General features: G+C 45.5%; 1 protein-coding gene across 14 annotated transcripts in view; it reads left to right on the top strand.

Moving 5' to 3' along the window:
• LOC124011990 (teneurin-3) overlaps positions 1-13076 on the top strand; it is a 360816-nt gene extending 347740 nt beyond the window's left edge. For all 14 annotated transcript variants that reach the window (XM_046325296.1, XM_046325297.1, XM_046325298.1 and 11 more), the window contains 7 exons: positions 741-966; positions 1165-1493; positions 2212-2720; positions 3052-3331; positions 3496-3763; positions 6195-6325; positions 7668-13076. In XM_046325296.1, the coding sequence (XP_046181252.1) occupies positions 741-966; positions 1165-1493; positions 2212-2720; positions 3052-3331; positions 3496-3763; positions 6195-6325; positions 7668-8423 (2499 nt within the window). In that variant the 3' untranslated portion in view covers positions 8424-13076. The remainder of the gene's footprint in view (positions 1-740; positions 967-1164; positions 1494-2211; positions 2721-3051; positions 3332-3495; positions 3764-6194; positions 6326-7667) is intronic.
• Positions 13077-13431: the final 355 nt, after the last annotated feature.

Genomic DNA, 13431 nt, shown 5'->3' on the forward strand with positions numbered 1-13431 from the left:
AAAGTACTGCACTACATAGGGAACAGGGTGCAATTTCAGACGTAACCATCCACTTCCACTCTCCCCCCCGCCGCTATGCAAAGTAGCTAATTACCTGCTGTTTGGCTAAGTGATTGTGACTTCCACTGGTGCCTACCTTTATGAGATTAGTAGGTAGACCCTACACTACTCCACACACGCACACACACACATGGGCGGAGAAGAAAGGAGAGGAGTGCTAGCAAATGCCAATAATTACGGAACACTTTAGAATTAATGCAGTGAAGTGCATTTAACAGAGTTCTGCGTTTAGAGACTGGGAGAGAGGGAGGGAGGTCAAGGGTAACTCAATTAAAATAAAGAAAATCTTTCAGGAAATGGAATGTTAATTCCAGGTTTAGCGCTCCATTTGAATTTGTAATGTACATTAGAGTTAGTAAATTCTTATTTCTCTCATCCTTTTCTCCCATTCCTCTCCCATACCTCATTCTCCTTTCTTCTTCTCTCTTCCTTTTCTCCCATTCCTCTCCCATACCTCATTCTCCTTTCTTCTTCTCTCTTCCTTTTCTCCCATTCCTCTCCCATACCTCATTCTCCTTTCTTCTTCTCTCTTCCTTTTCTCCCATTCCTCTCCCTTCCCTCATTCTCCTTTCTTCTTCTCTCTTCCTTTTCTCCCATTCCTCTCCCATCCCTCATTCTACTTTCTTCTTCTCCCTTCCTTTTCTCCCATCACTCTCCCTCCTCCGTCCTCCTCCCTCCAGTCCATGGTGCTCCTGCTCCACAGCCAGCGTCAGTACATCTTTGACTACGACCTGTTGGACCGCCTGTCTGCTGTCACCATGCCTTCGGTGGCCCGTCACACCATGCAGACCATCCGCTCTTTGGGCTACTATCGCAACATTTACAACCCCCCGGAGAGCAACGCCTCGGTCACCGTTGACTACAGCGAAGACGGACAGCTCCTCAGAGTGGCCCACCTAGGGACAGGTCAGACAACTGTCAGAGCTGCTACGGTTGTGTTATGTGTTGAGTGTGTCTGACGTCCTTGTCTCGTCAAGTACATTTTTTATTTATTATCACAGTTTAGGAAAACTTCACCTAAAACTGTATTGCCATTCAACAAATATTGCTAGGAATTTATGTTGGTGTTGTACACAGAATAACCGCCCACTTCTACATCAACAGGTCGTAGAATTCTCTACAAGTACCGACGACAGAACAAAATGGCGGAGATCTTGTATGATTCTACGAGGGTTAGCTTCACCTACGACGAGACAGCTGGTGTGCTGAAGACGGTGAACCTCCAGAGCGAAGGGTTCATCTGTTCCATCCGGTACCGGCAGATTGGACCGTTGGTGGACCGGCAGATCTTCCGGTTCAGTGAGGACGGCATGGTGAACGCACGGTTTGATTATACCTACGACAACAGCTTCCGGGTCACCAGCATGCAGGCTGTCATCAACGAGACACCGCTGCCCATCGACCTCTACCAGTTTGACGACATCTCCGGGAAGGTGAGGTTCTTCAATCTCGTCTAAAACCTTTTCTTTTTTTAAATGTATTTTATTATCCCTTTCTCTCCCCAATGTTGTGGTATTCAATTAGTAGTTACAGTCTTGTCTCATCACTGCAACTCCCGTACGGACTCGGGTGAGGCCCGTTCATCCTCCGAAACACAACCTAACCAAACCGCGCTGCTTCTTGACACAATGTCCACTTAACCCAGAAGCCAGCCGCACCAATGTGTCGGAAAAAACATCATGCACCTGGCAACCGTGTCAGCGTGCACTGCGCCCGGCCCGCCACAGGAGTCACAAGTGCGCGATTGGACAAGGACATCCCTGCCGGCCAAACCCTCTCCTAACCCGGACGACACTGGGCCACCCCATGGGTCTCCCGGTCATGGCCGGCTGCGACAGAGCCTGGGCTCAAACCCAGAATCTCTATTGACACAGCTAGCACTGTGATGCAGTGTCTTAGGCCACTGCGCCACTTAGGAGGCCCAGCTAAAACCTTTTAAAACCTTTCTGATGGAGTAAGACATTCATAAGTTACATTGCTCAAGAATCAATGTCTATATTTAGTTCATTTAAAAGTCCAAAAATGTATGTAGACATAATTTTATTTCTATCTTTATTCGCTTTTTTTCTCTCACACATTTCATTATTTTACTAAAAGTGTGTTTGTGATTTAAATGCTCTTTAATTAAATAAAGTTTGATTTGATTTGAAGGTGGAACAATTCGGAAAGTTTGGCGTGATCTACTACGACATCAACCAGATCATCTCCACGGCCGTCATGACTTACACCAAGCACTTCGACGTCCACGGGCGGATCAAGGAGATCCAGTACGAGATCTTCAGATCCCTCATGTACTGGATTACCATCCAGTATGACAACATGGGCCGGGTGACCAAACGCGAGATCAAGATCGGACCGTTCGCCAACACTACCAAGTATGGTTACGAGTACGACGTGGACGGTCAGCTCCAGACGGTCTACCTCAACGAGAAGATGATGTGGCGCTACAACTACGACCTGAACGGCAACCTCCACCTGCTCAACCCGGGTAACAGCGCCCGGCTCACCCCGCTACGCTACGACCTCCGAGACCGCATCACGCGGCTCGGGGACGTCCAGTACCGGTTGGACGATGACGGGTTCCTGAGACAGAGAGGAGCTGAGATCTTTGAGTACAACTCCAAGGGCCTTCTGGAACGCGTCTACAGCAAAGGCAACAGGTTAGTTGGACGATTGGTGACCGTACCGGACTGTACCATCCATACCCCACTGTAAACATACACCCAACTTGGACTTAATTTGTATTGTGTTGTTTACTGATAATTCTTGTATGTTTTAAATGTCTAAATTGCTTCAAATAATTCATCCTTCACTGCTATTAATACTATGTAAAATCTCTCTCTCTCTCTCTCTCTCTCTCTCTCTCTCTCTCTCTCTCTCTCTCTCTCTCTCTCTCTCTCTCTCTCTCTCTCTCTCTCTCTCTCCCTCCCTCTCTCTCCCTCCCTCTCTCTCCCCTCCCTCCCTCCCTCCCTCCCTCCCTTCCCCCAACAGTTGGACCATCCAGTACCGCTATGACGGTTTGGGCCGCCGTGTGGCCTCCAGAACCAGCCTAGGCCAGCACCTGCAGTTCTTCTATGCCGACCTGAACTACCCGACCAGGATCACTCACGTCTACAACCACAGCAGCTCAGAGATCACATCTCTCTACTACGACCTGCAGGGACACCTCTTCGCCATGGAGATCAGTAGCGGAGAGGAGTTCTATATCGCCTGTGACAACACCGGAACCCCTCTAGCAGTGTTCAGTAGTAATGGGCTTCTTCTGAAGCAGGTAAGGTTCAGACCAGTTGGAAAGGCCTCATGTACAGTCCCCGATCCTCTATGTGCTGTTAGTTGTATTACATTGAATAAAAGCTAGTCTAAATCTAAAAGTATGTAAATCTACATATCCAGCGAGGTGATCGTTATTCAATGTGTTTCATGATTCTTTTCCAGGTGCAGTACACAGCCTACGGCGAGGTCTACTTTGACTCCAACCCTGACTTTGTCCTGGTGATCGGCTTCCACGGGGGTCTCTACGATCCCTTGACACGGCTGCTGCATTTCGGGGACCGGGACTATGACATCCCGGCGGGGCGCTGGACCACCCCAGACATCGGGACGTGGACGAGAGTCGGGAAAGACCCGGCGCCGTTCAACCTGTACATGTTCCGGAACAACAACCCTGTCAGCAAAGTTCACGAGGTCAAGGAGTACGTCACAGGTGGGAGACGGTGAACTCACTCTAGTTGACTGCTTGTAGCTTTATGTAAGACATGAACCTTCTAGATGGTTTATAGAAGAACGAGTATGTCACAAATGGAGTACATCACAGATAAAGGACTGTGATGCGACCTATAATGTACTCTGATTTACTCCCTATAACTTAGCCAAGCAGATACAAACCAATGCACAGAACCATGGTCTCATTATATTTGTCTGGCATCTTGCCATGTAGAACGGTAAGGCCTGTTATGGCAATACAATAGGGACATGTTGTCATTGCATGATGACCATAGATAAACAGTCTATTGTGAATAGACTATTAGTATGAATATTTTATGGCTGTGAACTTTAATAATTGTCTGGCGGTGGCATATCACCTCATTGCTATGCATCACCATGATATTGCTATTGTTTTCAGCAGTTACCCTTTCCACATGATTATAGTTCTGGCTAAACATGAAAGGTATGACTCGAAATGACTATTTTCCCCTCGGGACATTCCAGTTTGTCCTATCCTAATCTGAAACATTGAGACATCAAATCAAATATATTTATATAGCCCTTCGTACATCAGCTGATATCTCAAAGTGCTGTACAGAAACCCAGCCTGAAACCCCAAACAGCAAGCAATGCAGGTGTTGAAGCACGTTGGCTAGGAAAAACTCCCTAGAAAGGCCAAAACCTAGGAAGAAACCTAGCAAGGAACCAGGCTATGAGGGGTGGCCAGTCCTCTTCTAGCTGTGCCGGGTGGAGATTATAACAGAACATGGCCAAGATGTTCAAATGTTCATAAATGACCAGCATGGTCAAATAATAATAATCACAGTAGTTGTCGAGGGTGTAGCAAGTCAGCACCTCAGGGGTAAATGTCAGTTGGCTTTTCATAGCCAATCATTAAAAGTATCTCTACCACTCCTGCTGTCTCTAGAGTTGAAAACAGCACGTCTTGGACAGGTAGCACTTCCGGTGAACAGGTCAGGATTCCATAGCCGCAGGCAGAACAGTTGAAACTGGAGCAGCAGCACGTCCAGGTGGACTGGAGACAGCAAGGAGTCATCATGCCCGGAAGTCCTGAGGCATGGTCCTAGGGCTCAGGTCCTCCGAGAGAGAGAAAGAAAGAGAGAATTAGAGAGAGCATACTTAAATTCACACAGGACACCGGATAAGACAGGAGAAGTACTCTAGATATAACAAACTGACCCTAGCCCCCCGACACATAAACTACTGCAGCATAAATACTGGAGGCTGAGACAGGAGGGGTCAAGAGACACTGTGGCCCCATCTGAAGATACCCCCGGACAGTCCCAATCAGGAAGGATATAACCCCACCCACATTGCCAATGCACAGCCACCACACCACTTGTGGGATATCTTCAACCACCAACTTACCATCCTGGGACAAGGCCGAATATAGCCCAAAAAGATCTCCACCACAGCACAAACCAAGGGGGGGCGCCAACCCAGACAAGAAGATAACATCAGTGACTCAACCCACTCAAGTGACTCACCCCTCCTAGGGACTGCATGAAAGAGCACCAGTAAGTCAGTGACTCAGCCCTCCTAGGGACGTCATGAAAGAGCACCTCAGTGACTCACCCCTCCTAGGGACTGCATGAAAGAGCACCAGTAAGTCAGTGACTCAGCCCCTGTAATACCGTTAGAGGCAGAGAATCCCAGTGGAAAGAGGGGAACCGGCCAGGCAGAGACAGCAAGGGCAGTTCTTTGCTCCAGAGCCTTTCCGTTCACCTTCACACTCCTGGGCCAGACTACACTCAATCATATGACCCACTGAAGAGATGAGTCTTCAGTAAAGACTTAAAGGTTGAGACCAAGTTTGCGTCTCTCACATGGGTAGGCAGACCATTCCATAAAAATGGAGCTCTATAGCAGAAAGCCCTGCCTCCAGCTGTTTGCTTAGAAATTCTAGGGACAATTAGGAGGCCTGCGTCTTGTGACCGTAGCGTACGTATGAGTATGTATGGCAGGACCAAATCAGAGAGATAGGTAGGAGCAAGCCCATGTACTGCTTTTTAGGTTAGCAGTAAAACCTTGAAATCAGCCCTTGCCTTAACAGGAAGCCAGTGCAGGGAGGCTAGCACTGGAGTAATATGATTTTTAAAAATAGTTTTAGTCAGGATTCTAGCAGCCGTATTTAGCATTTAGCATTTAGTTTATTTAGTGCTTTATCCGGGTAGCCGGAAAGTAGAGCATTGCAGTAGTCTAACCTAGAAGTAACAAAAGCATGGATTAATGTTTCTGCATCATTTTTGGACAGAAAGTTTCACATTTTTGGAATGTTACGTAGATGGAAAAAAGCTGTCCTTGAAACAGTCTTGATATGTACTTCAAAAGAGAGATCAGGGACATAATATCCCTCAGGGGCCTATTCTCTCATGGTAACAATGTAATTCACTTTTCCATGGTTACAGATGTCAATATCTGGCTGGTGACGTTTGGGTTCCACCTTCACAATGCCATCCCCGGGTTCCCCATCCCCAAGTTTGACCTCACACAGCCGTCCCTGGAGATGAAGAAGAGCCAGCTCTGGGACGACCTGCCGGTATGTAGTATCCCTCCGCCTTCCTACCTCCCTCCCTCCCTCTACCCATCCATCCTCCCCTATCCATCCCTTCCGCTTACTTACTCTATATCGCCGGTATCATACTATCTGCCTCTCTCTGGGGTTAATTTACAACTCCATCTCCACTGTCATATCCCTCCGCCTCATTCTGGTTTATTACACCATCCCGGTATGACGTATGCCTCCACCTTCCTCCCTCTAGTCTAGTTTATTTACCCTATCTCTACTGTCATATCCCTCCACCTCTCTCTGGGATTTATTAACCTCAGCTTGTTATCTCCACTCTCATTTCCGTACTGTGGTTGTACTGAGAAACTGAACCTACGACCACAATCTCACAGCACAGCTGGCTGGAAGACCAACCAACCCACCATGTTGATTTAGCTTGTTAAGACGCACTGCCAGTGAAGAAGAGACAAACAACATTCAGGGAGGTCCACAGTTCACCCATGGCTCCAAAGTACAGAGAAGTCACAGACACACACACATACACACACACAGACGCACACACAGACGCACACACAGACGCACACACATACACACACACACAGACACACACACAGACGCACACACAGACGCAAACACATACACACACACACACAGACACACCAATTATACCGCAGCTGAATCATCCTCTGGTTTGTCTTTATTAAATAAAGTCATGGTTTAACTACGTTGCCGTGACTGTCGCTTCTTCTTCTTCTCTCTGTGTGAAATGAACATGCTATGCTGTTGCTCCTCACAAACCCAACAATCCCATATTTCTTTAAAAAAAACTAAGCTTGGATCTGGAAAAACTACCTTTTTGTTGTCGTTGCAATTGGGGTTTTTCTCATAACAAAGTTCTCCCTGTGATCCTTTTTCTTGCTTAAACAATATTCCGTTGTTTTGTCTCCATATAAATTGGACATTTCTAGAAGAAAGGGAACCTTTGAATGACTGAAGCTGGAGCACTTCTTCACCATGTCAGTCTGGGATTTGGTTTCATATTGTCCCTTGTTTTTTGGAGAATCATTTTGTTTTCATTGAGATAACACAGTACTCGGGGAATAGCCACCCACTGGGCACAGACATCAATTCAACATCTATTCTACGTTGATTCCACATAATTTCATTGAAATGACATGGAAACAACGTGGATTTAACCACAGTCTGCCCAGTGGGTAAAGAAACACAACAGGCTTTACGAACTGAACAACCCCATAGAAGTGTCCGTTAAGGAGAGAGAGTTCTGATTTGATATCTGTGTAACTTAGACGTTTCTCTCTCTCCTCCCTCTCTTCTCCCCCTTCTCTGACTCCTCCCTCTTTCCTTCCATCAGTCCATCTCGGGGGTGCAACAGGAAGTGACCCGGCAAGCCAAGGCTTTCCTGTCCTTTGAGAGGATGCCGGAGATCCAGCTGAGCCGCCGACACTCCAACCGGGAGAAACCCTGGCTGTGGTTCGCCACCGCCAAGTCGCTGATCGGTAAGGGTGTCATGTTGGCGGTGACGCAGGGCCGTGTGGTCACCAACACTCTGAACATCGCCAACGAGGACTGCATCAAGGTCGCCGCCGTCCTCAACAATGCGTTCTACCTCGAGGACCTACACTTCACGGTGGAGGGACGCGACACGCACTACTTCATCAAGACCAGCCTCCCGGAGAGCGACCTGGGAGCGCTGAGGCTGACAAGCGGGAGGAAGTCCCTGGAGAACGGAGTCAACGTGACTGTGTCCCAGTCCACCACCGTGGTGAACGGCAGGACTCGGCGCTTCGCCGATGTGGAGCTGCAGTACGGCGCTCTGGCGCTCCACGTGCGCTACGGCATGACTCTGGACGAGGAGAAGGCGCGCGTGCTGGAGCAGGCCAGGCAGAAGGCGTTGTCGAGTGCTTGGTCCAGGGAGCAACAACGGGTGAGGGAGGGGGAGGAGGGGGTGAGGCTGTGGACGGAGGGGGAGAAGAGGCAGCTGCTGAGCGGAGGGAAGGTGCTGGGCTACGACGGGTACTACGTCCTCTCCATAGAGCAGTACCCCGAGCTAGCAGACTCCGCTAACAACATCCAGTTCCTCAGGCAGAGCGAAATAGGGAAGAGGTAACAGACAGAATCCTCGGCACTGGCCGCCAAAGAGACTACCCCCTCCAAATCCTGCCCCCCAACCTCTCTCGCCTCCCCCCTTTTCTCGAAAAAGGGGGAGGGTCCAAGCTAGTGATGTGTTTAGCGCCGCCTAGCTGAAACAAACACAGTAAAATGTAGAAATATTTCAAACTGAACTAAACCTAATACTACCACTGTGGGACGGCTCCAACTGACGCAGATGTTTGTCCCGTGCTATACAGCGTTGAATGGACTGTGGACTCTCTTGAAAAGAGAGGGAAAAGAAGTCAGAACTCTCAGTTTTGTGAAAGGAAAAAAAAGTTTTTGTTTTTTAAATTGACTTCCTGCTATTTGCTTTCGGAAAAATTATTTTAAAAAGGAAGAAAAAATGTGTTTACATACGCATACCACTACAACACGTCTGGACTAATAGAAAAAAAAGCCTTCTGGTTTCTTACAAAGGACAACGTCTATAATCTGATTCTACATCCTGACGACTGACCTTTGATTGACCTTTGTGTACTGAAAAAGGTAGTGTTGTTGTTCGCTGCAGGACCATGGTGGCATCAAGACAGTCAAAACAGTCACTTGTTGAATCCACTTGCTTGTTCTCCTGCTTTTCTTTCTAAAAGGGACATAACAGCTCCCACCAAGTGACATCTTTACCAATACTAGATCAAAGTGGGACGTTTTGGGAATCGGGAGGGTGTGTGTGTGTGTGTGTGTGTGTGTGTGTGTGTGTGTGTGTGTGTGTGTGTGTGTGTGTGTGTGTGTGTGTGTGTGTGTGTGTGTGTGTGTGTGTGTGTGTGTGTGTGTGTGTGTGTGTGTACAATGGAGACAATTTGTGTGTGTGTATGTATGGAGGAAGTTAATCAATTAAATGAAATGAAAGACTCATATCCAACCAATCTTTTGAAAAACAATGTGAGACAGTATCTTTATGGATTTTTTTATTAAGATGAAAAATTCCAAACTTATCCGTACATCAATATTAGCCTCTTAGAGAAAGTAATTTATGTACAGTGTTTATACATTTAAAAAAATAAAATCGGAAAAAATATGATTTTTTTCCCTTCGTCATACGTTACTGTTTATACTCTTCATTAAGTTTTCAATATGTTATCCTATTATAATTCATGGTAATGCTTATTGAAATAACATTTAAAAAATCAACCCTACTGTATTATTGATTTCTGCATTGAGAATATTCCAAGTAGGGTTTTTCATTTTCTTGCCTTCATTGATCAGATTCCCTGATATCTTGAGATTAAACCACGTTTTGTTTTGGCACTTATTTTTTTTATTAGAAAAGTGTCAGTTGAATGGTCGATGTCAGTCAGACAACCATATGTCTTAGGAAATACTAGACTACTACTATCAAGAGCAGGAGAATAGTTTGGCTTTGCGGTACGGTAGTATATCCTGCCTTGTGGAAATAGCCTTTGAACCTTAAGTCCTTTTGAGTAGGACACAAGGACGGGCCACTTGTCCTTCTTCAGCTAGAGGGTTTGAAAACAAAACCCCTTGGTTGTCTTACCTAGATATTATTTCTGCTTTTCCTATCACAAAACCATGCTGTTTCTTAGATCTCAGCTCAAACGAGAAGGCTTCTCGTAATCACTATTAAGGATGGAAAATTCCAGAAACTTGGAAGATCCAATTGGGATTTATGAAAAACCTGGTAATTTTGGGATCGTTTCCAGAATTTTCCAGTCCTAACCACTATAGTTCTTTGCTCTTTCTCTACCTACTTTAGGAAGAGCTTAACTCATCAATAAAATGTATTTATAAAGCCCTTCTTACATCAGCTGATGTCACAAAGTGCTGTACAGAAACCCAGTCTAAAACCCCAAACAGCAAGCAGTGCAAGTGCAGGTGGCTAGGAAAAACTCATGTTCCTTGTACCAGCACAGAGAGCACAGATATGACTGCAGCAGTGAGAACTGAGCAGAACCAAATACGAGCCTCTTGGCTTGAACAGAAACAACACCACCATAATCCAAGGGACCATTTAACATCATGCTCGTAAATGTATTCCTCCAACTTCACTTCTTTTATCCTAAAATCAAGTGCAAACACAATCACATCAAACGGTTCATTAGATAGAGCAAAGGGCAGAGTTTAGCTCAAGTTCCGGAGGGGAATAGAGCGAGAGAATGAACCTGGGAAAAGCCTACAAACGGCTCTATGTGCACTCTGGGTAATCTTTCCGACATAACCTAAATGGCTAGTGAGTGTAATGTAAAGGAGTTGCCAGGGTGATGAACATGTCATCAGCACTATGAACTAACTCTCCCTACTCATCTCTCTGCCTGAGGGGGATAACACACATATTCACCCACAGAAAGAGAAAGAAAAGTTTTTTTAACACCAAACTATGACCATTTCAAAGATTTTAGTTGTTGTGATGATCTGAACCACTCTTGAGGAAACTTTTCCAGTCACACGAACACTACATCCCCAGGAGCCCAAACGAGCTTTTCGTCATGAATGTTGTTCTGGAGGCAGCTCTGCAGAGTGGTCACTAGCTGGCTCAGCCATAAAGTCATAACATTAACACTAACCTTAACCACACTACTAACCCTAATGCCTAATCCTATCCTTGAAGTAAGACCAAAAATCTCATTTTAGTTTTCATGGATTTTTCCAACATAGCCAACTTTGACGTTCCAGCTGGTCTAAGGGGAAATCGCTCAGTTCTGCCTCTAGGATAAGACTGTGAAAATAAGCGTCAACCTGATACCCAAACAGAAGATTACAACACCCTTCCTCAGATGTTTCTCATGATTCCATGTTGCTTTTTCAGTCAATGTGACCGCCTCATACAGTAGTTCAAATCTGTTTCTTTTGTAAACAGTTTGTAAAAAAGACTTAGCGAATGAGAAAGTATTGTTTTTTTGCTTTATGATTTTTTACACACATATATATATATATATATCAATCATTGAATTGTATTGCCGAGCTTATTTTTCTATTCATGTGTGTGACAAGGTGGACAGAAGGTGGAAGGACTTATACTCCCAGGTTGTTTGTGTGTTGATTTGACTATGTTGTTATCGGATTTTCTCTGGTGTTATTGGTTGGTCTTGGTCTGTACCATGTGCCATTTATTCTGCAGGGGGAGTCAAAGTTGATCCTACCCCTGCTGTATCACATTGCTACTATGATGCCCCCCTCTCCCCCATCGTCAGCCGAAAGTGCGGTAGCCCAGCCACATACAGTGGCTGAAGACCAGGACTCAACATACTGAGTTTTCCTTTTGACTTTGCTGATCTCTCAAAATAACACTTCCCTCAAAATTAGACAAACATACACTTTCAGTGCTGTGCTGTTTTACTAAGTAGAATGTTCCAGTCTAGCAATGTGTCAGACACCTATTGGAGCGGACACACACGTGCTAGAAGGAGGGGAGCATTTGGTGTTTCGGGCCTGAAAAGGGGTCATCCCACAAACATGCAGGAAGCAGTGTGTTCTGGGTATTGTTTGCATGCTTACAAAGTAAATCGCCCTTCCATCCGTCAGTCATTGTTTCCTATCCATGTTAGAACAGACATTTACGTGTCTACATGGTCAAATGCTTCTGTATTATATTGCACTACAATGTAACAGCGTTATTGCTTAATGCGTAGTCCATACAATAACCTTAAAGTGCTGGTCGATGCCAGGTCATAATCTTTATGTCTGGGCTCCAGGTAGAAGCTTCCCCTTAGGCACAGATCTAGGATCAGCCTCCAACTCCAATCCTACTTCACCATTATGGGGTAAAATACAAAACTGGCCTTAGATCAGTGTCTCTAAAGGCATCATACCTACCTTCCGCTTTGTCTGAAGATGATGATTAGGTAGAGGAATTTCCTTTCTCAAAGAACTTCCTGACTTTAGCAGGAGAGGCTCATGGGATCGGTGCCACTGCTGACCGTAACGCTGAGTTATGCACCAGCGTCGCTATAAATATTATATTACCGCCATTTTGGAGAATGATGTCTATAGTGATGTCACCACGAGCACCACCACAGCCACCTCTCTCACCCTATCATAAAACACACATCTGTTCTGCGGTGTCACACAGTTTACAGACCTGAAGGGACAGCAAACACGGCGACGTTGAGACAACGTTGTGTGGTGTTGTGTGTTAGCTGGGAGTCTTCTGTAATTGTGTGGTGATGAGAATTTGAGCAAAGAAAATGTGTACTTTTATTTTTGTTAATTAAGACCCTGTTGTCCAGAGTCACAGGTTAGCTGATGTTTTGGGTTTGAGGGAATTTGATAAAGATTTTTCTATGTATTTTGTCATTTGTTTTCGTTCTCTGAAAATGAAACAGATGGGCGAAAAGGGATTTGAATTGTTCAGTCAGTCCTCTCTTTGTAAAGAAGGTACAACATATCTTTTTAATTTATTCAGAGATTTGTTCATTTTTTTGCAACTTTTTCACTTTCTTTCAATCGACATCCTCCGCGAAAGTTTCATCATAACGATGTTGTTTTTATATAAACAAACATTGCTGTTTTAGAGTGCAATTAAAGTGCAATTTTAATGTAAGTTCCCGAAAGGTCATTTCCGGGGATGCCATCCCTTTTATCTCCCAGATGTTAAAGATCCAACAGAGATCAATCATGATAACAATAAACATGTCATACTGTGAAGGTTTCTGAAGCTCAGCTTGAACTGCTCTTTATTTACTCTCAACGTACTGGATCGACACACACACACACACACACACACACACACACACACACACACACACACACACACACACACACACACACACACACACACACACACACACACACACACACACACACACACACACACACGCTCGCACCTATCCCACTCTGTTCCTCGTGCTTTTAGCACCTGCTAATCAACAGATGCAAATGCTTGCTCCATGAATCGCCTTCCCTATTACCGAACGTGATGGGCCGACCGGATCAATCTATCCAACTGAGTTTTAATGTATTTGTTGTAGGAAGATAAACATGTCCTCTCACCTGCTTGATGAGTATATCTC

Source organism: Oncorhynchus gorbuscha, linkage group LG24, assembly GCF_021184085.1.
Source record: "Oncorhynchus gorbuscha isolate QuinsamMale2020 ecotype Even-year linkage group LG24, OgorEven_v1.0, whole genome shotgun sequence".
NCBI lineage: Eukaryota > Metazoa > Chordata > Actinopteri > Salmoniformes > Salmonidae > Oncorhynchus > Oncorhynchus gorbuscha.